At 40.2% G+C, this 26,494-nt stretch overlaps 1 protein-coding gene across 1 annotated transcript; it reads left to right on the top strand.

Moving 5' to 3' along the window:
• The first annotated feature begins 12,508 nt into the window (after positions 1-12,508).
• On the top strand, positions 12,509-20,367 carry LOC132114074 (interferon-induced very large GTPase 1-like). Its single transcript, XM_059522214.1, has 4 exons — positions 12,509-13,454; positions 14,066-14,138; positions 14,843-14,931; positions 15,142-20,367. Exons 1-4 carry the CDS (start codon positions 13,452-13,454, stop codon positions 19,885-19,887), a joined length of 4,911 nt encoding a protein of 1,636 aa, XP_059378197.1. The 5' UTR covers positions 12,509-13,451; the 3' UTR covers positions 19,888-20,367.
• Positions 20,368-26,494: the final 6,127 nt, after the last annotated feature.

The raw sequence follows: 26,494 nt of genomic DNA, 5'->3' as shown, positions 1-26,494 counted from the left end.
TTTGAGAAAAAAAATGTTATGCGTGGTTAGTGAAAAACTAAAAATGTTAAATCACTTGAATAAGACAATAAAACACATAAATAACAATGGTTCCCGGGATTTTTGAGAACTGGAGCTTGTAGCCTAGAATTTTTCTTTCTAAATGATGTGAAAATCATCTTGTTTACTGACTTACAGAAAACAATATTTTGATTTGAATTTTCTAAGACACTTTTTGTTGGTAAAATTCATATGCGAGTAGGCGTCAGCTATCATGAATATCATTGTGATTTACACCTGAGAAGACAAAGGCCCGCATAATGAGCTGCATAATGAGCTGCATAATGAGCTGCATAATGAGCCTCTCAGTCAGCTGTGCCACTGAGAGGGAGGAGTTACAAGAAAGAATGTGAGAACAAAATAAATGTATATAACTTTATGTTTGTAGTTTATTAAGAATATATTTAATTATCCCACAACATAATTTAATATCCACTTGGGGGAGCAGTTAAACAGTTTATTAGAACAATCAAAGCTGACTTTCAAACTCATTTTCTGGCATCAATACTCCAGTCACACAATCCTTCAGAAATCCTTTTAACAATCTTATTTTCTACAAAAAAACATTTATTGTTATTATTATTATCATCATTATTATTAATGTTGAAAAGAGCTGAGAATATTTTTCAGGTTTTTTAGGGGGAATAAATTGAAAGAACAGCATTGTTTTTACACTTGTTACAGTTATCTATTTGTTACATTTATATTATTAACATCAAGCTTTTGAATGGTATATATTGTATATTGTTATTGAAACTTCATAATGTTTCACTTGATTATACATTTAGTCAAGAATTATAGTTTGGAAAAAGTCTAACTAGTAAAATGTTTACACGCAATGTGAAAACTAGTACAAGTATATAAATAAATAAAAAGAGACTTACTCATGTTTATGATCTCAGCTGAATAAAGTGCTTCATTTTTTTTTTCTGAGGAAATCCATTTCTCAAATCCTCAACCACATCGCATCTTTTTGGGGTGATTTATGTCTTATTCCTCTCATCGCGAAGCAAACAGCAAAATAAAAGAACTTGAAGAACAGTCTCGCTGCTTTTTCTTCCGTGTGGGCATATTCAAGTTTAGTTTAAAAGTAGACATGTCAAGCTTTCTATAGATATCTCTCTCATGTCTCTTCGTTGAGTATTCACGGAGTTACAGTTCATTTTATTGACGTGTTTGTAAATGAAGATCAGCGCAGACAAAGGCTGCAGACAGCACACCTTGTTTGTTATCTTTATTTTATAGACGGTGGGCCGAACGCGTTTTTAGTGTTGTTGATCGATCTCCATCGATAGAGTATACGATTCTTTTATGTACGATATTAAGTAATTATATGTAGTCAAATAAAATTTGTTGGCAATTCTGGTTTGATCATATATTTTCAGAAACGTATGTTTTGATTGTCAATCTTCTTAGGCAAATCGCGGGCCAGCTCTAATAGTTGAACCAATCGGATTGGAGTTTTTAACGTCATTAAAAATATTAACCAATCGCAAGACGCCCAGACTAGTACCCCGAAATGGGCGGGAGTGACATAGCGATATTTTATATTGTAGGCTAATGTTATATTTATATCTCTAACATAAATTTGACACGATTTATCTTGGATATGGAGTGTTGTGTGCATGTTACTAGCTCTACATCAACAAACATCATACCCTTTTCAGGAACAAGTTGGATCAAGTTTGTACAGTGTTCTTTAGAGTGGGTGAATTTAAATACAAAAGAAAGCCAAATCGCCCTAAAAGCTGTGTAAAAATATAAAATCACAGTAGGCCACATTCCAGATGTGCCAATTCATGTTGGCTACCATAGAAATTGCTACATGCAGTATGCTAACAAAATAAATATTGAGAGTCAGCAAGAAGAAACAAAAGACAGTACAGGAAGCAGAAGGTTTGTAAAGCAGCTTTATAGTGGTTAGCCTAAGTGCAAGTTAGTTGTTTGACCTCATACGTTTGGATAAATCATGGTGTAAATGCTTTGAATCCCTTTTAACCCCAAACAAATTATTGATATTTACATCTCAGAAATAGTGAAAAATCATACAGATATAATTATATAATGCAATAACATATATATTAAGTTAATTATTATATATCTATTCTTATAAAAGGCTACTATAGACACAGCGAGATCTAGTGGACACATTTTTCAACATATAGCGACTGAAAATGTGCTCCACCAATCAGATGAGCAAAACACTAAAAGAGTTTTATGATGAACCGTGAAAAACAAAGGGCATTTTCATTGTTTCTGCAGAATTGATGAGTAAGGGGTTAGATCAAGTCAAGAAGTCTCACAGCAGGGCTGAGGATCTGGGATTACCTTGGGAAACAGATTAGCAGAGTTGTAAACAGTGTAGTAAAATTATTGGTTCATGGTCTAATAAATGCGGATTTACACACACACATATATATGTATATACATATTGTAATGATAAAACCTTTCATATTCATCCGGAAGAAGGAGGCGGGAACCGGCGGACAATCAAATAACATTTAATTATTCAAAATAAACACAAAACAGCGCACCAGCCCCTCACGGACAACTGGTGCGCACAAAATAAAACCAAAACACAACTAAAAGCCCAGGCCTGGTCCTCTCTCGTCCTTCACTGTCGTCGCTCCAGTTTTATATCCTTCCATCTCCTCCGTGGGCCTCGAGACCGGTGGGTCGAACAGGTGTAGCTCATCTCCAATCACTCCACCGGCCTCGCTCCCATGTCCCTCGGCCCCGCCCCACTCGTCACATACCCCCATCACCCCTCGCAGGCCGGGGGGTACTCCCGAGACTGCGCTCTACCCCCCCCCCTCCCTCCGGGGGGGACCGCTCACGGGGACCTGCGGGAACCTGGGGGTAGGACAGGCGAGGCGAGAGAAAAGGAGATGGAAGGAGGAGCGACAGAGACGAGAGAGGGGAGAGAGGAGAAAAAAAAAAAAATCCGGTTCCCAGACGCACCGCTGCTCGGCCCTCCACCAGCTGGGCGATCTCCTCCGCGGTGCCTGGCGGTGGCACTGGACGGCCCTCGGCGGACGGCACGACACTCCTCCGCCGCCCGGTGGACGGCGACGGCTCCTCCGGTTTTGGTGAGCCGGCAGGAGTCCCCAGTTCCGTGCTCCTCCCCGTTCCGGCGGATGGCAGCAGGCTCCGGCCACCTGGCGAACGGCGCAGACTCCTCCGCTCCCTCACGGACGGCAGCCGCCCCTCCTTATCGTGGGCGGCCGGTAGCGAGCTCGCCCGTCCCCGGCAACTCGCTCCAGCCCACCGCCTCGAGCATCCATGGCGGCACACTTCTCGCCTGCTCGTTGGCACCGCGGATTCACCACAGCGGCGAGGGATCTTCAGCAGCGCGTCCCTCCTTCTCCCGGGCTTCGGCACCACTGTAATGATAAAACCTTTCATATTCATCCGGAAGAAGGAGGCGGGAACCGGCGGACAATCAAATAACATTTAATTATTCAAAATAAACACAAAACAGCGCACCAGTCCCTCACGGACGACTGGTGCGCACAAAATAAAACAAAAACACAACTAAAAGCCCAGGCCTGGTCCTCTCTTGTCCTTCACTGTCGTCGCTCCAGTTTTATATCCTTCCATCTCCTCCATGGGCCTCGAGACCGGTGGGTCGAACAGGTGTAGCTCATCTCCAATCACTCCACCGGCCTCGCTCCCATGTCCCTCGGCCCCGCCCCACTCGTCACACATATATATACACACACACATTTTTTGTCCCAATTAGTTATATACAGGTTGTCAAACTATAAAGTTGGTAGCATTACTACTACAATCCATGCAGTCATCACATTTTTCTGTTTTTCCCCTGTCTTATCCATTACAATATATTAGATTAAGAAGCTTAGCTCCCATAAGTGGTGTGCGCGCTCATAATGGAAGCGATGCAGTCGCGACGCACATGCGGTGCGATGAGCTCGTTTTTTCCAGGCGCATCCGCACCGCATCAAGTTAAAAACATCTCAACTTTTCAGAATGCCGCAAGCGCACCGTAGGTCATGTAACTTCCTCACCTTTTCCGTAACAACGTTGAAAGCTCAGCCAAGATTTAGGAACAGCTGATATTTAATAATTTTTTGTGCTGCAAATCCATTTATCCATTGCTGAAATTTCTGCGTCTTCATGGAGAGAGCAGGTCATGGTTGCTTAGCAATGGCAGACTCCTCAGGAGTGCAAGTGCCCGAAGGCTTTGGGGAACAAAAAAATCAGAAAGCGGCGTGCTTAGCGTTTTCCACACAACACAAGCAATCTGTCAAAGCATCTTTCAAAAGTGCATTATGTGCATACAGAGAAATGCAAAGTTTTCGACTGCCTAACACAACACAAAGTAACACAATACAAAGTACCAATAAGAATACCGTTAAAGTACCAGATCGTTAAGCAGTATCGTTAAGAGTAGTTATACCGTTAAAACCTTAACGATACCCATCCCTACTCAGAATAAGATTTACCATTTGCATTAAGATTATTTTTATTACCACACTGGCATATAATTTTGCTCAAGTAAAATGCACTTAATTTAGATCCCCCCAGGAAACAAGACAAAACTTCTTATATCATTTTCTTATATAGAAAATCGATCTTTATTTTATAATTTCTTTTTATATTTGTACTGGGGCAAAAAAAGAACAGAGAAGAAAAAGCCATCAGGTTGGGACAACTTAAGACATTTCAGTTTCTGATCCTAGAGCTATTATTAGGTGGAAAGAAAATATTTTTTTTTAAATTGTCTTTTCTATTTTTTTCTTTTTCGAAACTGCATTAGAGCATTTGCTGCCATATCAATACATAATCATCCATATCGATACACGAATCAGCAAGGAATGCATCACAATATATTGCTGTATTGATATTTTGAACAGTGCCATTTAAAGCTTGTTCCATGTGCCCCTTTTATACTTTGAGCACCTGCCCCTCCAAAGGTCTCTGCATGGCCCTGATCTACTTTCTAATTGCACTTTGAATTTTGTACCTTTGCAGAACTTTTGTATGCTGAAACAGCAACATTACAGACTAACTAAAGTTGAAAAAGTGAAAAAGCATAATAGCACCTCTTTAATAAACATTATTAAGCAGTTCATAAATAAAGCTATAAATGTTTTGTTCTTGAGCATATCTTTAATGTTTAATTGTATTTTCCTACTTTTTTAACAATCAGTTTATCATTTCTAAGTTAATACGTTATTTACAAACCTGGGCCCGGTTCCCCGGTAATGCTCACCGGTAGTGCGCTAAGAAGACTCGAAAGATATATCTTACCAAAGTTGTTCCTAAGTGTGTTCCCCGAAGTGTCCCTTAAGAAGCTTCTTAACACACTGCCTCTTACGTTCGACGTTACAAAGGTGCTGTCCCAAGTGAAGGTGCTGAATTAGTTGGCATCGATTGCTCAGAAATCGATTTTCCACTTCTACCATAAAGACTCGGAGAAGATATTGTAACAAATCATCCATTTATTAATGACCCAGCAAGCTATATATATATATGGTAGTATTTGGCGTAGGCCCCATCCGTAAATAGCAGTCCGAGGGTACGGATTCAGTATTTCCTGCCTGAAGATGAAGGCAGGGGCGCAGCCGACCCCCAAAAACTAGTGGAAGAATAATTCCATTGGAATGGAGCCTACCACCAGAAATGGAAAATGAATATACTTGCCAGCCGTCTATCTTGTCGTACCTAAAATAGAAAGAAGAAATAGAAGAGTTAGCAAACAGCATGATAGACGTGAAAACTATTCAATACTCGTGGGTTGACAGCTTATAGTAGGGTTCCATTTATCTTGTCGAAAAAGAAAAAAAAAAAAAATATATATATATATATATATATATTTTTTTTTTTTTTTTTGTTATAGAGCATGTGACAAGCCACGCTGAACCGTACATGACTAGGCCACACTGAGCCACACATAGACGAGGCCACGGTGAGCCACGCTTAACTAGGCCACGCTGAGCCACACATAGACGAGGCCGTGCTGAGCCCCACATACACGAGGCCGCGGTGAGCCCCACATAGACGAGGCCGCTGTGAGCCCCACATAGACAAGGCCCTGTTGAGACCACATGAACCTGGCCCCAAAGAGCAATGCTGCTACGCACGAAAGCTATGCAGCGATATACGTGAGGCCACTAAAGCCACGCGAAGATGAGGTGACGCAGAACAACCCAACTAATTCATAGCACGAGTTATGAAAACTGAACTATCGACAGATAGATAGAACATGGCACCACCACCAGTAGTTGCATACGAATTTACCTGAATTATTACTGCAGAGCTTGCTGAGCTTCAGGGATGGTCTTTAGGTCAGGTCTTATGTAAGACTCAAATGCGGAGGAAGACCATCTTCCCAGGATCTTGATAGCTGCTGTAGGAACGCCGCGTTCGGATGCTGTAGTAGCTGCTCCAATCCTAAATGAGTGTCCAGTATACAGGGAACCCACCCGAAACCCTTGGGACAAACCGGTGATTAAATAATCAACAAATACCGGATCAGGGTGAGAAGAGAGGTAGCTTGAAAGGTTGGGAATATTAAGTGAAGTGAAGTGAAGTGAAGTGAAGTGACATTCAGCCAAGTATGGTGACCCATACTCAGAATTCGTGCTCTGCTTTTAACCCATCCAAAGTGCACACACACAGAGCAGTGATAACACACACACACACTGTGAACACACACCCGGAGCAGTGGGCAGCCATTTATGCTGCGGCGCCCGGGGATGGAGTAGATGGGTGTTTATTCAAAAAATGTTTCCGAATTGGGGCTTTCCCTCTGGGTGCAGGTTTGTACCGGCGTGGACAAACATATTTCGGATGTGGATCCTTGCAAACACTACAAATATGAGCAAATGTGCAATTAGGAAAAGAACAAACAGCCTCATTAAATTGAAAACAAAGAGGTGTGCTATTGAATTCAGCCACAGTAGAGCGACCTCTGGAGTTTGAAAAGAGTCTTACATTTTTAGGACCGTGGACAGCGGCTGGATCCTTACTAGTGAACACTTTAGGGCAAAATGAAGCCTTGTGACCCTGAGCGCTGCAAATGGCGCAAGCTAAGCTTTTTTGGTCTCCGAAATGGCGGACGAGCAGTTCGGTGTCGGTAACTGATCGGTTTAGTCTTGAATTAAAAAGTGAGATAAAGGAGGCAGATTTCGCTGAAAAGGACATGTGGTACTCGTAAAATAGAGTTCCCCCGTATCTTTGACTGAAGTCTGCCATCATTGTTAGATATAGATCTAGCTCTTCCCTTCTCTCGGGGTAGGTTTGACACAGAATGTCTCAGTAAATACTGAATGCAATGACGAATTCGCCAAACGAGAGATTGCGTTGTAAACGGGGATCGGAAGTTTTAAGAAGTACTGCCACATCACCACGGTCAACTATTTTCCTGTTGGCAGCAGGCAAAGGAAGCAGTAAGTTAGCAAGATTAATATCCTTACCTTGGATGATATGGTTTCTTAAATGGTTAGACACTGTTGTGGCAGCTGGTGAGACAAAACGCCTACCGAATGCTTGTGCTGGAGTTGCTGTGGAGAGGTTGAAGTTTGAGGAAGCCAGTGAAGCGGAGACATTTTAAAAAAAGGCGTCTGGATAGTAAGCTGAGAAGGTGGCGAGGAAGCTGATGTCGATGGCATGCTCTGATCATTACTAAATCCAGAAGGAGGAGGACGAGACTGTGGAATAGCTGAGGAGTGTATTGCCGGATCTGCGCTTGAGTGGGAACTGGTAAAGGAATGTTCGAGGTTAGTCATTTTTGATTGTAGGTCTTTGACTGATTTAGAGAGACTTTGAACAGCGGAGATGAGATGGAAATTCGTATCGGTGGATTCGATGAATTGAGGTAAAGATGGTGCTCTGGCAGGTTGTGATGTTTTTTTGCGGGAACGGGTGAAGATGATTTAGCCGTTCTTTTCCTTCCGGTCTGTTTTCTCTGTGTTGTCGATGTCGATGCTTTTGGAATCATTTGGGTAGAATCAGGGGGATTGCCCAGCGTGTTATGAGTGAGAGAATGTAGATCTTCTCTTGAGAGACTTTGGCTTATTGGTATGCCAGCATCTTCGAGAGCTTTGGATATACTTTCCAAAGACCACCGAGCCCATGGAGAAGTCCGGCACTGTAAACGCGAACTTCGTCGAGCGGTAATAGGAGATGGCAGGACTATTTCGTCGTCAGAATCGGAATAATCGCAAATATATTTAGATTCTTGAGACATGTTTGGTCGGCAACTGAACGCGAGCAACTGAGTGACGTGTTCAGCATCTGCAAACTCAGACAAGTGTAAGCACAGGTTCTTTATACTTCTATTATTAGAACGTGATTGGACAACTGAGAAGGTAATAGGTGACGCTAACAATTGAGTCTTTCTGGCAGAACTTATGCTAAAGCTTTCATTTCACGCGAAGGTGCATTACAGCATTAAGAAAGACAACACGTTCTATGCAAATGAAACATTCCTCAAATTATTCCAGTAATTTCAGTATTTTATTTTATCAGTAAAATATAGACTATAAATTAAATTATCAAATTGTCAGTAATATGTTCACATGATATGTTGTGACGGTTAGAAGAACCGGGTATCCTTCGCTAATCATCCACCCTCCTTATCCCGTTTTACATTAATGGTAAGGTACTTTACAATCAGAATTGATTGGCAAGCAGCTGCAGTTACTTCTGTTTAATGCGGTATTGATTGCCATTGGTTAATGTTTCAATAAACAGCTATCCATCTACAATGAACAGAGAGAGAGAGTTAGATACAGAGTATGGTGGGGAAGCAATGTAAAAAAAGGGCACCAAGCTTCTCGTCAGAGGAACTTGAAGTTTTGCTGGACCTTGCCACCAGGTCGGAGATCACACCCCTATGGACCACTATAACCTGCACGTTTATGGCCGCGTATCCCTTTCGCGATATGTACGCCTGATCAATCACTGATGGATTGGCGATAGGGATGAGTGTGCCATTCACCAGGCCCAAGACTCTGGGGATGCCAGCAATGGCATGACAGCCCTGGTGCACCTCCTGGACCTCCTGACGTGTTGTCGGCAGATGGATGCAATCCCCGGCATGGCGCAGAAGGGCGTTGGTGACAGTGTGGACGTACCTCCACACCGAGGTCTTGCTTAGTCCGTAGCCCTCTCCCACAACCTCGATGAAGCTCTCTGTAGCAAAAAACCTTAGTACTGCAAGCAGCTGGACTTCAGGGCTTAAAGCAAAATTCCGCCGCGTTAGCCTGGCAAGCGCAGGTCTGAGAAGGTCCAGCAGCTCCATAATGAGTTGTCTTGGGAGGCGATTTTTTTAAATATAGCCATGTCAGGCAAAATGTCACAAGGGCTTAAGTTTTGCCGAATAAAAAAATTGACATGGACTAAACGGCTCCGTGGCCAGCGCCGTCTTTGATTCAGTACAAGGACACGTTGTATCGCTCCCATAGTTGGTCGCTTACTGGACCCCCCACCATGCTTACCCATTTATAGATCTTGGCCATTTAGAGCCAAATTGTTTGTCATATTTTAATTATCAAAAGTGATTGACAATTCGCTTTAATGACATTACGAAATAGCCTAGGCTATTTACCACCATATAAGTTATGATACCACATAAAGTCAACTTCATAAATAGGCCTGTATCCATTGAGAACGTATTTTATTATTAGTCTTAAAATCTCCATTACATAAAATCATTGTTAATCCACAACATTGTCAACATACCATAATTTGACTTGTACTGCGCTGCAGTGATTTCTAAAGACTGCTGCACAGTGGCGGCGACTAGCGCCTTGAGCTCAAAAAACGCTAAGAGAGAGCTTATGAATGGTCCAAACCTTTCTTACGAAAGTGTGACTTACAGAAGATATTCTTAGCGTACGAACGTGTCAGGAATCATGCCATAACATTTAGAGAGAGGTAAAGGAATAGGTTAAGAACTACTAAGCGATAAGAACGTTTTGGGGAACTGTGCCCACTTACTTAGGAGTTGTCAGTGGTTCATGAGATCATTAAGAAAATGTAAGTAAATGATTAATAAACTGTTTAAATGTAAATATATAAATCTCATTATTTAGACACACGACAATAGTTGCTCAGTGTGTTAATTTCTGCTTTATTAACAAATATTCCTGCTGTAATTCATGATTAAGTCAGGTTGTTATAAAAAATTTAGTAGTTGCCAGCCATCTATTTTTGTGAGCTCATCTATATTTATATATTTTAAAACATTTACAATGAGATTTAAAGGATAATTTATCTTCCGAACAGAAAAGTTAAACACAACACAGAGGGATACAAAACACAGAAATATTTTTTCAATATGCAAAAAAATTTAACTGTACAGCTGTACACTTGAAAGTGAAAGTGAAAGTGACGTGACATTCAGCCAAGTATGGTGACCCATACTCAGAATTCGTGCTCTGCATTTAACCCATCTGAAGTGCACACACACAGAGCAGTGAACACACACACACCGTGAACAAACACCCGGAGCAGTGGGCAACCATTTATGCTGCGGCGACCGGGGAGCAGTTGGGGGTTCGATGCCTTGCTCAAGGGCACCTAAGTCGTGGTATTGAAGGTGGAGAGAGAACTGTACATGCACTCCCCCCACCTACAATTCCTGCCGGCCCGAGACTAGAACTCACAACCCTTCGATTGCAAGTCAGACTCTCTAACCAGTAGGCCGCAACTTCCAACTTGATGAAATAAATGTATACAGTTGTACTGTTTCATTTTATCCATCCATCCATCTTCTTCCGCTTATCCGGGGCTGGGTCATGGGGGCAGCAGTCTAAACAGAGATGCCCAGACTTCCTACTCCCTAGACACTTCCTCCAGCTCTTTCCGGGGGGATACCGAGGCGTTCCCAGGCCAGCCGGGAGACATCCGTGTCCCTCCAGCGTGTCCCTCCAGCGTGTCCTCGCTCATTCCCCCACTCACTTATATGTCTCTGCTTTTCTGTCTGTCGTCGTAAGTAGATTGTTTTGTCTTTGCCCGTGTTTTGGTCGGTGTCCAAGTTTCACTCTCACCTTCTGTTTTCCTGTCTAAGGATCCGTAGTACAGATATCCGGCAGCGCGAGTGGTCCGCAGTGTGCCGGCCAGCTCAGAGATCTCTGTGTGCCTGAGCATTTTATTATTGTTTATGTTATTTTGTGTTTTGTGGCGAGAATAAAGATTCTCCTTTTCCTTACTCTTCATCTGAGTCCTCTGTCTAGATCGCACACTGACAGTTTCAAGGGACAAGGGGAAGGGGTAGGCGGAGGGGTAGGGGTAGGGGTAGGGGTAGGGGAAGGGGAAGGGGTATAAAATAGAATTGGGATTGGGCATAAGAGTCAGAAGCGCCAGACTGTCCTTGCAGGCAAAGTATTTTAGGTCAAACAAAGTAGTTTTGCTTTCACAACGAAAAACACAGCTTCTCCACAACATGGTGGTGGCAGCAACAGCAAGAATAAAAGTCACACCTTCTTTCTTTGCATGAACATTTGGGCGGTGTTATGCAAATCTTCCCACATTGTGACGTTGACATGTGGGGGCTGTTAGAATGAGCCGTTTTAGGTAGGCGTGGTTGACTCTTAACTTTTGTAAAGAATATCTCTTGATTTGTGACTTTAGTTTTTGCAACTTTACAGATCTTCTTTATGCAAGAGCTTGTAACACTCCAAAAAATATTTAATCACATCATATGACCCCTTTAAAAATTTTATTAGGTGTACCTTATAAAAGAAGATAATCCCTTTCCTCATTTGCACCATCCATCACAAGCAGAATCAGTAACAACAGGAGGACTATCACAGGAAGAATCAGCAGCATCACGAGCAGAATCATCAGCTTTAGGAACAGCAGCTCAGCCAGAAACAGCAGCATCAGTAGGAGCAGTACAAGCAGCATCAGGAGCAACAGCACAGTCAGAATCAGGAGGAGCAGCACAAGCAGCAACAGGAGAAGCAGCACAGTCAGAATCAGCAGCATCCAGAGGAACATCACAATCAGAATCAGTAACATCACAAGCAGAATCATCAGCATTAGGAAAAGAAGCACAGTCAGCATCAGCAGCATCAGGAGGAGCATCACAAGCAGAATCATCAGCAAAACATGCAGAATTGGCAGTATCAGGAGGAACATCACAACCAGAATCCGTACCATCACAAGCAGAATCAGAAGCATCAGGAGGAACATCACAACCAGAATCAGTAGCATCGCAAGCAGAATCAACAGCATCAAGAGAAGCATTACAAACAGAATCAGCAGCATCAGAAGTAGAATCAGTAGCATCACAAGCAGAATCAGCAGGATCTCAAGCAGAATCAGCAGCATCAGGAGGATCATCACAAGCAGAATCAGTAGCATCACATGCAGAATTAGCAGCATCACAAGCAGAATCAGCACCATCACATGCAGACTTAGCAGCAACACAAGCAGAGTCAGTAACATCAGGAGGAGTATCACAGGCAGAATCAGCAGCATCACAAGCAGAATTGTCAGCATCAGGAGAAACATCACAAGCAGAATCAGTAGCATTACAAGCAGAATTATCAACATTAGGAGGAGCAGCACAGTCAGAATCAGCAGCATCAGTAGGAACATCACAAACAGAATCAGTTGCATCACAAGCAGAATCAGCAGCTTTAGGAGGAGCAGCACAGTCAGAATCAGCAGAATCAGGAGGAGCATCACAATCAGAATCAGTAGCATCACAAGCAGAATCACTAGAATTAGGAGGAGCAGCACAGTCAGAATCAGCCGAATCAGGAGGAGCATCACAAGCAGAATCAACAACATCAAGAGAAGCATTACAAACAGAATCAGCAGGATCAGAAGCAGAATCACTAGCATCACAAGCAGAATCAGCAGGATCACAAGCAGAATCAGCAGCATCAGGAGGATCATCACAAGCAGAACCAGCAGCAACACTTGAAGAATTGGCAGGATCAGGAGGAATATCACAAACAGAATCAACAACATCAAGAGAAGCATTACAAACAGAATCAGCAGGATCAGAAGCAGAATCACTAGCATCACAAGCAGAATCAGCAGCATCAGGAGGATCATCACAAGCAGAATCGGTAGCATCACATGCAGAATCAGTAGCATCACAAGCAGAATCAGCAGCATCACAAGCAGAATCAGCATCATCACATGCAGAGACAGCAGCATCAGGAGGAACACCACAAGCAGATTCAGTAGAATCACATGCAGACTTAGCAGCATCACAAGCAGAGTCAGCTGTATCACAAGCAGAATATGCATTATCAAGAGGAGCATTACAAAAAGAATCAGAAGCATCACTGGGAGTATTAGCAGGATCAGCAGGAGCAACTGGACTTACAGGATTACTGGCAGGATCAGGGCTTGTTACAGGAGAAAAATCTGCTATTTTTGGATCACATAGGCACAGACAATTACAGACAGAAGCAGTAGAGATGGTAAGTTTTATTATACTGGCTTGATAACTTAGCATGTTATATCCTTCCAAACTGATCAGATTTAACTAAACTTTGTGTTTTTGAAATACTCTTGCTCATCTCTTGCAAAGATCCCAAATCTGTACAAAGGCAGAAAGCCCCTCATTTGTATTTTTACCGAGGATGAATCTACTGTAACAGAGATGATGAAAGGGAAATACAAAATTGGTTTGAAAAACAGAAGTCAGTCAGATGTATCTGAAGAACTCAGAAGAATTATAAATGATTGTGTCTCAGAATCATCTCACACTTTCAGACTTGAAGATGTGTCCAAACACCCAGATGTCAGAGTAGATGAAGAAGATGATGATGATCAAGGGCAAGACAATCCAAGCATGCTCTTAGAAAACATTCTCTCTGCATAATGCTCTGGTTTCTGCCCAATGTCTGTATGTGTGTTTATGTGTTCAGGAATTTGCTAACATAATAATCACAAAGCAGCTAAAATACTGCTATTTTGTGCAGATTATAATATTAATACATATTGTGATTCCCTGTTTTTACCTATTTCCCTGATTTTTTATTTTCACATGTAGCTTGTAACTCATACCACCATCCATGAATCTTTCCAGAGAGACATATTTCCACAGACAGAGAGGTCACGGACCAAGAAGACAGAAAGAGAACAGCTTCTACTAATGCCAGGTAAAATAATAATAATAATAATATAGCTGCCAACAGCGATGGCGGGCCCAAACCAGCAGTGCAAATGCCACCCTAGTGGCATCAGGAAAACTGTGCCCAGTGGGCACAAGCATTTATAGTTACCCTCTTGGAGTCTGGTTTTAAGGGATACGGCAATTAAAAGGTTAATCCAAACCACCACTACTGTGAAAGACATACACAGAACAATATATAAAACTTTATTAACACTTTACATTTAGATTTCAGTTATTAACATTAACTATACTAATTAGCATGAAAAATACTTATATAGTATGTCTTAATATTAGTTAATATTCAAAACTTAAGCATAAATGTTTAAGTTCTCTGTTAATGCACTGTGAACTAACATGAACAAACATTCATATATTTTTTGAAAATATATTGTTCATTGTTTGTTCATGTTAGTTAATGCATATACTAATGTTAACAAATGAGACCTTATTATAAAGTGTTACCAAAACCTTTATTGGTTTGCGGGGTTGCTGTTTTTTTCTTTTCTTTGAATAATTACATTTTGGGCTAAAAGTGTGTTGTAACGCAAGCTTTACTGAATATGTACCAAGTAAAATATTACTGAAAATTGATTAGAAATGCCTTACACTACTGGTTACAGCAAAAAGAAATATGTTACACTAATGCGTTATTCCCAACACTGAAGATTAATGCTGTTTTCTCTTTTTCAGATTCATCTGAAAACACAGATACGTGTGTAACAGGAAAGATAATCCCTGAGCAAATGACTGAAGACTCTACATCTAATGACTCAGTAAAAGTATTCACAGAAAAACATGTAAGAACTGTTTTGTAGCTAATGGTCACATACATAAAGTTCATTTCAAACAATATGACCTGGATGATACATATGTAACTTTGGCTTTTCTCGGTATCAATACTGGATATAATTTCATGTGAATTTACATTGTGTAGCAAATTGTTTCCAAATTCTATTTAACAACAAACATCTATTCTGTCTATGTAACAGGGAGAACACAAGGAAACCACAGGAGTCAGACCAGATCAACACCTACAACAGGAAAAGATTGGAAGAGAAAAAATAAAGCATTTATTTCACAAACTTCATCTTGAAGGCAAGCGCTGCAATAAACTGATAACTTCAGATGTCCTTCAGATAACTGAACATTCTTTACAGTTCCATGAGTCTTGTGCTGAGGAGGAGCTGGTTCAGACTTTCCTACAAAAAGTACTCATGATGAACTACAGAGCAAGATACATTCATGTTAATAAGACAAGTCAACAGGATCACACACAAGAAACACATATTGACTTATCTGAAGATAATGTTGATATATTCAAGGCAGTGTCCTTGTCAGACAAAGGAACAATGCAGCCTGAGCACATTCACCCAATGGATGTTCAGATGGCCGTGTTTCACTGTGCTGATGGTTTCCTGAAGCAGATGATGGTGACTAAACTGTCCCAGTGTCAGTACGCTTTGCCTCTGCTTGTTCCTGATCCATTCACTCAACAGACTGAGTTTCCTCTCTGGACATTCAGACAAATCAACAAGAGCTGGAAGATGAGAAGCATCAACAATGAAATCATCAGTCAAACCCAGCCCATCTACAAGGCAGAAACTCCAATGGTGTTTTTCTTCAGGTTTGGCTCTGTGTCTTCATCCAAGTCTCAGCTGATGAACAGTCTGATCAATGAGAAACACAACACGTTCTTCCACAGGAACTGCCCAGGCAGCAGCAGAACCAGAGTCTTGTTGGATGGAGTGGTGGAGATCGCCTGGTTCTGCCCTTCTGGGAAAAACACAGATAAATTCACTGAGTGTGTAGCATTCTGTAATCTACATGGTGATGCAGGAGACCATGAGAAAAAGCTGCAGATCCTAACTGAAATTAGCTCAGTCAATGTTGTTCTTCTTCCACAACTTGACAGGAATGACAGACATGCAGCAAAGATCCAAAACCTGTACAAAGGCAGAAAGCCCCTCATTTGTATTTTTACAAAGGATGAATCTACTGTAACAGAGATGATGAAAGGGAAATACAAAATTGGTTTGAAAAACAGAAGTCAGTCAGATGTATCTGAAGAACTCAGAAGAATTATAAATGATTGTGTCTCAGAATCGTCTCACACTTTCAGACTTGAAGATGTGTCCAAACACCCAGATGTCAGAGTAGATGAAGAAGATGATGATGACTGCAGGAGAGGAAGAGAAGCAGCACAGCAGATGATGAGTTTACTGGAGAAGAGGGATCTGAGAGAAATCAAAGACTCATTTCTGCCTCATCAGGGGAAACTGTGGCATCAGTGGAGTCAGAAGAACAGAGAACTACATCGCCCTCGAACAGAAGAGATAGAAATATACATCAGTAGAAAACAAACAGAAATGATGAATATTCGTCAACAGCAGCATTCATTTAAAATCAGTGACTTCATTAAGTTCCTCACTAAAAAAATGAACTCAGATGCTGAACACGAGAAGATGTTTTTCCTTAAATGGCTCAGAATCCTCTTGGATGAATATACTTCAGCTGACCTTTCTGCTCTACATCACAAATATGATGAAACATGGTCAAAAGCTATAAAACTGAAAAAGAAACATGGTAAATCTGAACAACGCAAAGCTGAACAAAAAGACCTTGAGAAAATATCCGAGGAGCTTCAAGCTGTGACCTTTGGTTTGGAGCACATCATGAGAGAAATCGCTCAGATCTATGAATCATGTTCATTTGTTAATGAGAACAAGAAAGACCTCCAGGTTAACTTCTCTTCTCTCCCAACTCTTGCAGCAGAGATGATGATCTCTGGATCTCCACTGGAGCTGATGGATGGAGATGCTGCTCATGTTCCTGTGATCTGGATCTCTGCTGTTCTAGATGAACTCGTCCAGAAACTGGGAGACCAGAGAGTCTTTGTGCTGTCAGTTTTAGGGCTTCGAGGCTCTGGGAAATCCACCATGCTGAACGCCATGTTTGGACTGCAGTCTGCCGTCAGTGCTGGCAGGTGCACCAGAGGAGCCTTCATGCAGCTGATCAGAGTCTCAGACGAGATGAAAACACAGATGAACACTGACTATATTCTGGTTGTTGAAACAGAGGGCCTTCATGCTCGAGAACTGGCTGGAAGATCAACAAAAGATCATGACAATGAATTGGCAACATTTGTTGTTGGTCTTGGAAATCTGACTCTGATCAACATCTTTGGAGAAAACCCTTCTGAGATGCAGGACATTCTTCAGATTGTTGTTCAGGCTTTCCTGAGGATGAAGAAGGTCAGACTGAATCCCAGCTGTGTGTTTGTGCATCAGAACATTCCAGATGTCAGAACTGGAGGGAGAAACATGGAGGGAAGGAGACGACTGCAGGAGACACTGGATGAGATGACAAACCTCGCTGCTAAAGATGAAGACTCTGATGCAGAATGTTTCAGTGATGTCATTAGATTTGATGTTCAGAATGATGTGAAGTATTTCACTCCACTCTGGGAGGGAAACACACTAATTGCTCCTCCAAACCCTAACTACTGTGAGAACATTCAAGAATTAAAGAAATCTATTCTTTCTCATGCCACACAATCACATGGAATGATGCTGGCACACTTAAAAGATCATATTAAAGATATCTGGGAGGATATACTAAATGAACGATTCATCTTCAGATTCAGAAATGCTCTGGAGATTTCAGCCTACAGGAAACTGGAGACCGAATATAGCAAGTGGTCGTGGAGTCTTCGCAGAGCCATGATGGAATATCAGAACAAGTTACACAACAAAATAGAAAATGAAGTAATTCATGAGGTTGATGAAACTGATCTTCAAAGAGAACTAAAGAAGACAAGTGAAGAAGTGAGTAAATCAATGTCTGAATTCTTTGAGAAAGACAAGGATAAAGATATACTGATTCAGTGGAAAACATCATTTGAAATCAAAATCAAAGAGCTTCGGGAAAACATTATCAGAGAAACAAAGAGGAAATTACTTGAGATTCTTCAGCAGCGAGACCTGAAGAAAATGATTGATGCTTTGAGGACGCGACATGAAAACACTCTCTATGAAAGGAGCAAAGAACTTGCCTTAAAACTCAAAACCAAAGCAGACGATGAAGAAAGACTGAATAAAAAGTTTGATTTGATTTGGAAACAGAGTGTGAAGAAGATCATCAAAGACACTCCTGCAATCAAAGACATTGATATAATGAGAGATGTGAGAGAGATCCTCAGTGCCAACTATGGAACTCCTGTAGATCACTCGAAGACGAGAAGCGATGTTTTCTCAGTGATGAGTTATTATGATTATGTAAAGGTAAAAAGATCCAGTGGATTTTTCTCAAAAGCTAAAGAGAGTCTTGGTTATGCTCTATCAAAAGAGGATGACATCCAAATAAGATCATTCGTTACAGATGTTGTTCAGCAGACAGACACAATGATTCAGTCATTTAATATTTCAGAGATGGGATACAACATCTGCTGCATTCAACAACTCACAGATTATATCAAGAAAAGAGTAACAAAATATGAGGAAGGATCTATGAAATGTGTGTTCAAGAAACAATTCTTCATTGATTTGGTTTATTCCATCTGTAAGAGAGCAAATGAAATGATTACTGACCAGCACAGACTGTTCAGAGATGCCAATGATCCTATCATATATTTTGACAAGAAAATAAAAAATTACTACAGTATTTTCCAGAAATACTGTCATGGAGCTGCATCAGCATCAATTTTTGGAGAGATCATCTGTCAGAAACTTAAAAAGTCCATTGAGCAGAGTGTCTACAAGAAGACTGCCAGAGATCTGACAGATGAAATGAGAATGAACTGTGAATCACTGAATGGAAACCGATCAAATCTGGAGAAAAACATCTTGAAGACACTGGCAGAAGAGGAGGATTTTGACAAATACATGAACTACATTCACAATCCCAGAGATCTCTTCAAGAGTTTCATCAGAGATGAGGTCAGTCAGTACATCACTGATAAGTTCAGTCTCAGTGTTTTCCCCAGGATGAAGGACAACATTGAACTCCTGCAGCAGAAGATCATGAGAGCAGCACATGAATCTACTGAACATGTTCAAGAGAACAGAGGAGATGCTGGTTTGTGGTTGAAGAGTTTCACACAGCAGCTCTCAGATGAGCTGATCTTCTCTGAAGAACACTTCAGTGGAGTGAAACTTGATTATGTTGATTTGAAACTCCTAGAAGATGTGATACGACAAGAACTTACTGCTTTAATGTCTGAGATCAGCAGTAGATTCAACACAGAGACATTTCCAGTAGATCTGGACTATAAATTCAGGCCAGATGAGATTGTAATTGACCACTTGTGTCATTGCTGTTGGGTTCAGTGTCCGTTCTGTGGAGCCACATGCAACAAAACCTTAGAAAACCATGATGGAGATCACAGTGTTGGTTTCCACAGAGTAACTGGAATTGCAGGGTTATTTTACAGAGGATCAAGAGACTTAGCTGTTAAAATCTGCACATCAGCAGTAGCAAACAGAAATCAGTATTTTTATCCCAATAACTCAGATAATTTACTCCCCAGCACAGAATACAGAAAAGCAGGAGGAGTTTATGCAGACTGGAGCATCCCCCCAGACCTGTCTGATCTGCCTTACTGGAAGTGGTTTGTGTGCAGATTCAAAGACGATCTGGAAAAAATCTACGATAAAACTTTTGTGTGTAGTGAGATTCCAGACAAATGGAGAAAATACTCAAAACAAGAAGCGATTCAAAGTCTGAATCAATACATCTAATGAAGCCGATACAGAATGATACTGTATGCTGTTGGATTCTCCTCTGATCACAGTCAGAAATGAGTTTCTATTACACATCAGTTATACTCTGAAATCATCAGCAAATACACTGGATACAAGAGGTTTAATGACATCTCTCAAACTAAATGTGTTCAGTTTTACGGAATTAAAAAATTACAGATTTGAATTGTGTCAGTTTGAATTAGACATGTAACATTTAAAAATATTTAGTTTTGTTTTTTGTTTTTGGTCATTGCTAGATTTGTATTTTTTCTGTATTTTTGAGAGGTGAAATGACCTTAAAATATTCAGATTTTAAGTTTTCAAATGAATAAAACATTCAGATTAAGTAAACATGATCTTTAAAAGCATAATTTAAATTGATTAATAATATTTTTGAATAATTCACTTAAACAATGAAACATTTAATGGAAAAAAAGAAAACGTATTACTTAATATCAATACATCTAATGCTCTATTTACTTGTAATAAACAATATATCATAATAAAAAATTAAAATAAAACAGAAATTACACGTCTGTCCTCTTGTCTTATTGAAGTCCTGGGCAAACACTGCATGCAAGTCAAGAGTTAAGACAGAATATTCTGATTTCAACAAATGAAATGTTTAGTCAGCATATGAATAGAATAAACACTAAGGAAAGAAAAAAAACTGTTTAGGAGATCCAGATTAACCCCAGAGAGTGTGAAAACATACTGAAATGCCCCTGCCTGTTTCTCAGCATTTATTCTATTTAAACTGTCAGTCAAACCACATCAAAACAGACATCAGAAGTGGTTTGTTTTGCATTAAACTGGGTCACTTCTAAACTCATTTTAACATGAGTTTATCACAAGCTTCATTAAAATATTACTTTTAGTCCAGCGTGATTCAGGGTCTTTTTTCCAACTTTCTCATTCAGTGTGACACATGGCGTCTTATTAAAGAAGGACGTATCTTCATTAAAACATATTAAGAATCATATAAATGCAAATAAATTTACATTATTATTATTATTTAAGTGTTACCAAATAAGCAGCAAAAACTGTGACCATACTTTAGTGTCACACCCCAATGTCCCTCAATCTCATTTGCATTGACAATACAGTCTAATAAATTAAACTTGTAAAGTTTTGCTTTCACAGTGACTTCAAAAGTGAACCACTGTTACATGGACATAAGCTAAACTTTATAATCTAAAGGTTCAGAGGCTTACACACATGAAACACTGTTTTCAGAAACAAATGTAGTGATTTTACATTAGACAGATGTGAATGTGTTTCCACTGGATCTGTAATTTGTGTCAACACATTCAAGTGAAGTGAGCTTTTGTCATATGTGGAGAAATGCAACCTATATACACTTAACACAATATAAACAGACAGTTTGTTCATCTCATGCATTATACATTTGCATTTATTCATTTAGCAGACTTACAAATGAGGAATACAAGCGATTCACATTAATGAGGCAGATAATGCTAATGCTCTTTATACAACGTTTCAGACATCATATAAAACAGTACAAACAGTACATTTAAACATCACTAGCAATGAATTACCCAATTTAATCACTAGGTGGTGACACAAGATAATGTTTTGATTGATATCACTGGCTGTTTTCATTAATTGAAAACAGTAAGTAGTTCATGACCTACACAATAAGTGAATGGAAATGATTTGTTCATATACATTTATTTCCCCTAGCAAATAGCTACAGGCTCATGTGAGCATCAAGCTTGTCTTCTCAGAGAACAGCATGATGAGGCACTTATTTCATAGCGTTCAGAGATGATTTGTCTTCCACCATGTCTTCAAGGTTTTAATCTACGGGGGGCTGAGCCCTCAGACAGTCCAATAGATATAAAGCATAGGTGTAGCCAACGATCAGAATCAGAACTCATTACCAAGCGTGCTTACACACACAGGGAATCTGTCTTGGTGACAGAAGCTTCCAGTGGACAGACAGGTTGACAAGTGACAAGACACAGATAACAGAATATGTAAAAACAATACACAATAGACAGAAAGACAGTAGACAGAATATTGTATGTACAGATATGCTATATACAAATTAAGCAATGAAAGGGAATCTGAATGTCACAATCACCCACTGGAGTGCCCATGAGCTCCACCAAGGGCACTCCATCCCTGACTTTTACCATTAACCCAGGACTCCATTTCCCACAATCCTTTTCCCAAACTCATCAGCACCCATTACCAGATCACAGCTGTCTCACATTAGAAGGACTATAAAAGATGCACTCAGACCATAGACTGTATAAAAACATGGACGTCACCCATAGGTTTCCGAAGAGAGTTTTTGAAACCAAAAGTGTGTGGAGCGGCCCGTCTCCATCTTGGCAGTGCATCACCACACTGCCAAGAAGCGGCAATCCACCTGTCACTCAAGTGGCCACGCCCTTAATTATGCAGAACTTTAAGGCTTAATATAATTTAAACAGATGAGTTATAAAAAAATTCACCCCCCTCACAGTTGTCATGTAGGGCAAAATTAGCTATATAGACCAAACTAATTTTTTGCACCAGGCTGTAAACATGTTTTTTTCTGCTGTAAAGTTGGGCATTTTAACATGGGGAGTTATATATATATATATATTTTGTAAAAAACTTTTTACAATTATTTTTGGTTCAACAAAACAACATCCATTCAAACAAACAAAACAGGGAAGGGGGGGAAGAACAAGACATATCAATATTTTTACAATCTGAAAAAAAAAAAACTTTTTACAGTCATTCCTTTATATAATCCAAAATTTGGGTAGAAGACCATTGCCATGCATCAATGGTACTAGGTTTAGCCCTGTTCATTCGTGCTGTTGTATTTTCATAAGTCACTATTTTAAGGTGGCTGTGAATCCAAAATGTTTTCGCACACATGTGAGGAGTAAACCAGTTTTGTATTATTGTCTTCTTTGCAGCTGTAGAATGAGCAAACAACATTCTCTTCTTTAATGAACTTGTACGGGAGTTAGAATCATCATTGAGAAGACATAAACATGGATTAGATATGTAATCAAGTTGTAGTAAAAAGGATAAAACAGAATTCACATGTGTCCATACTTTGACAACAACTGGACATTTCCAAAACATGTGGAGAAAAGTAGCGTAGGTGGACAGCCTAAATGGGTATTACCGCTGCGTACCCCCACCGCGGCACTGTAATTCAGTCGCGTGTTAAAATCATTTGTGAAACTACCGCCAGGTGGCGCAAAGGGACGGATTGCGAAATGGATGTTATTGTAAAATGAGATAAAAGGAGGTAGTAAAACAAGAATAACATTATGTTATTACATTGTAATAACAAACAGTAAGTAGAAAACAGTAAGTTAATTTCAAAACGTAGGATAGTCTTAGGCTACAGTCTACTCACCAAAAATTAAAAGAAGACCTATATATATACACGGATAAAAAGCTAAATGTTTTCATTTCATTTTTATTTTGGTTCATTCTTGGTTTAAGAAAAATCTTCAGGTTCCATATGCAGAGCGAAATGAGAACGGTGCAGCATTTAGCAATAATTATTATTAACTCAGTTATTATTCTTGATTTTTCAAACTGCTAACACTTTGCATTTTTGAATTATGCCTTATGTGTGACCAAAAATTGAATATTTTCTGTTTCAGCTGTTTGATCGCGCTGGTGCCTCATGCACATATTCATAAGAAACAGTATAATATAATTATTATATACTCAGGAACAGAGCCTGGGCCTAATCTAGGCTATCCAGGTTATTATTATTATTATTGTTTTTTCATTGCATCTGAAAACGAGTTGCCAGAGACAGGATGTAAACGCAAGGCGTATTTATTGACAAACAGCACAATAGTCAGATATGTGCACAAGATCACAGGAAACACTGGCGGGCGGACACAAGGCTGATGGAAAGGTGACGCATGGACTTCGGTGGACAACAGGTGGTGGTGCTCGGTCCAGTGATAATCCCTTGAATCCTGGTGAGTAAGTGATCCTCGTGACGGTGCTTGGTATTTCCAGTGCTGAGTAACGATCCAGGAACGAACGACGAAAACAGGAAGACTAGGCAGGAACTAGGGACACAGGAACAGGCACGGGAGCACACTGGGGAGAAACAACGGTCTGACAACATGAAAAACAAGTTACTGAACTTATATAGGGAACAAACAATTGAAACCAGCTGGCGCTGCTGATCATCGCTGATCAGTGACCACGCCCACAGACATACACACAACAGCACGCTAGACGAAAGAGAGGCGCAGATCCTGGCGCAGATCCTCTCGCGTTGCTCAGCTGTGGACTATTTAAAAATGTTTGATATAAAGGTTGCTGCCCCATTTTATACAGGAATTGTTCATTTAAAAATGAATTATATTGTTAGTTCTAATTATATTGTTAACACAAGTTCATTTAGGACATGCACTGACATTTTACCCTTTTTAACTTATAAACTCCTTGAGATTTTAAAGTTAGTTTAATAGTATTTCAATTCAAGTAAAAAAAAAAGGTTTTAATTGCTTAAGGGAAAAAATAAGGGATGATCCAAATATTTGTTTTGCTTCACATGAGTTTAATCGTGAGGTCGTTTTATTAATCCATCTATTCTTTAGAGTTTCAAAGATTTCGCTGAATCATGCAGGTTTAATTTATTTGTTTCTTGTTAAATGTCAATGTCAATGTCACCTTTATTTATATAGCGCTTTAAACAAAATACATTGCGTCAAAGCAACTGAACAACATTCATTAGGAAAACAGTGTCAATAATGCAAAAATGATAGTTAAAGGCAGTTCATCATTGGATTCAGTTATGTCATCTCTGTTCAGTTAAATAGTGTCTGTGCATTTATTTGCAATCAAGTCAACGATATCCCTGTAGATGAAGTGTCCCCAACTAAGCAAGCCAGAGGCGACAGCGGCAAGGAACCGAAACTCCATCGGTGACAGAATGGAGAAAAAAACCTTGGGAGAAACCAGGCTCAGTTGGGGGGCCAGTTCTCCTCTGACCAGACGAAACCAGTAGTTCAATTCCAGGCTGCAGCAAAGTCAGATTGTGCAGAAGAATCATCTGTTTCCTGTGGTCTTGTCCTGGTGCTCCTATGAGACAAGGTCTTTACAGGGGATCTGTATCTGGGGCTCTAGTTGTCCTGGTCTCCGCTGTCTTTCAGGGATGTAGAGGTCCTTTCTAGGTGCTGATCCAGCATCTGGTCTGGATACGTACTGGATCCGGGTGACTGCAGTGACCCTCTGATCTGGACACAGACTGGATCTGGTGGCCACGGTGACCTCGGAACAAGAGAGAAACAGACAAATATTAGCGTAGATGCCATTCTTCTAATGATGTAGCAAGTACATAGGTTGTTATGGGAAGTGTTTCCGGTTCCGGTTTACCTAATTAATGCAGCCTAAAAATCCTAACGGATTTGGATAATAAAAGCATATTAGTATGTTATGTGTATGCCAGGTTAAAGAGATGGGTCTTTAATCTAGATTTAAACTGCAAGAGTGTGTCTGCCTCCCGAACAATGTTAGGTAGGTTATTCCAGAGTTTGTGCGCCAAATAGGAAAAGGATCTGCCGCCTGCAGTTGATTTTGATATTCTAGGTATTATCAAATTGCCTGAGTTTTGAGAACGTAGCGGACGTAGAGGATTATAATGTAAAAGGAGCTCATTCAAATACTGAGGTGCTAAACCATTCAGGGCTTTATAAGTAATAAGCAATATTTTAAAATCTATGCGATGCTTGATAGGGAGCTAGTGCAGTGTTGACAGGACCGGGCTAATATGGTCATACTTCCTGGTTCTAGTAAGAACTCTTGCTGCTGCATTTTGGACTAGCTGTAGTTTGTTTACTAAGCGTGCAGAACAACCACCCAATAAAGCATTACAATAATCTAACCTTGAGGTCATAAATGCATGGATTAACATTTCTGCATTTGACATTGAGAGCATAGGCCGTAATTTAGATATATTTTTGAGATGGAAAAATGCAGTTTTACAAATGCTAGAAACGTGGCTTTCTAAGGAAAGATTGCGATCAAGTAGCACACCTAGGTTCCTAACTGATGATGAAGAATTGACAGAGCAACCATCAAGTCTTAGACAGTGTTCCAGGTTATTACAAGCAGAGTTTTTAGGTCCTATAATTAACACCTCTGTTTTTTCAGAATTTAGCAATAAGAAATTACTCGTCATCCAGTTTTTTATATCGACTATGCAATCCATTAGTTTTTCAAATTGGTGTGTTTCACCGGGCTGCGAAGAAATATAGAGCTGAGTATCATCAGCATAACAGTGAAAGCTAACACCATGTTTCCTGATGATATCTCCCAAGGGTAACATATAAATCGTGAAGAGTAGCGGCCCTAGTACTGAGCCTTGAGGTACTCCATACTGCACTTGTGATCGATAGGATACATCTTCATTCACTGCTACGAACTGATGGCGGTCATATAAGTACGATTTAAACCATGCTAATGCACTTCCACTGATGCCAACAAAGTATTCAAGTCTATGCAAAAGAATGTTGTGGTCAATTGTGTCAAACGCAGCACTAAGATCCAATAAAACTAATAGAGAGATACACCCACGATCAGATGATAAGAGCAGATC

The sequence above is a fragment of the Carassius carassius genome, chromosome 33 (genome assembly GCF_963082965.1).
Source record: "Carassius carassius chromosome 33, fCarCar2.1, whole genome shotgun sequence".
Taxonomy (NCBI): Eukaryota; Metazoa; Chordata; class Actinopteri; order Cypriniformes; family Cyprinidae; genus Carassius; species Carassius carassius.
This window is presented reverse-complemented; position numbering and strand designations above follow the sequence as displayed.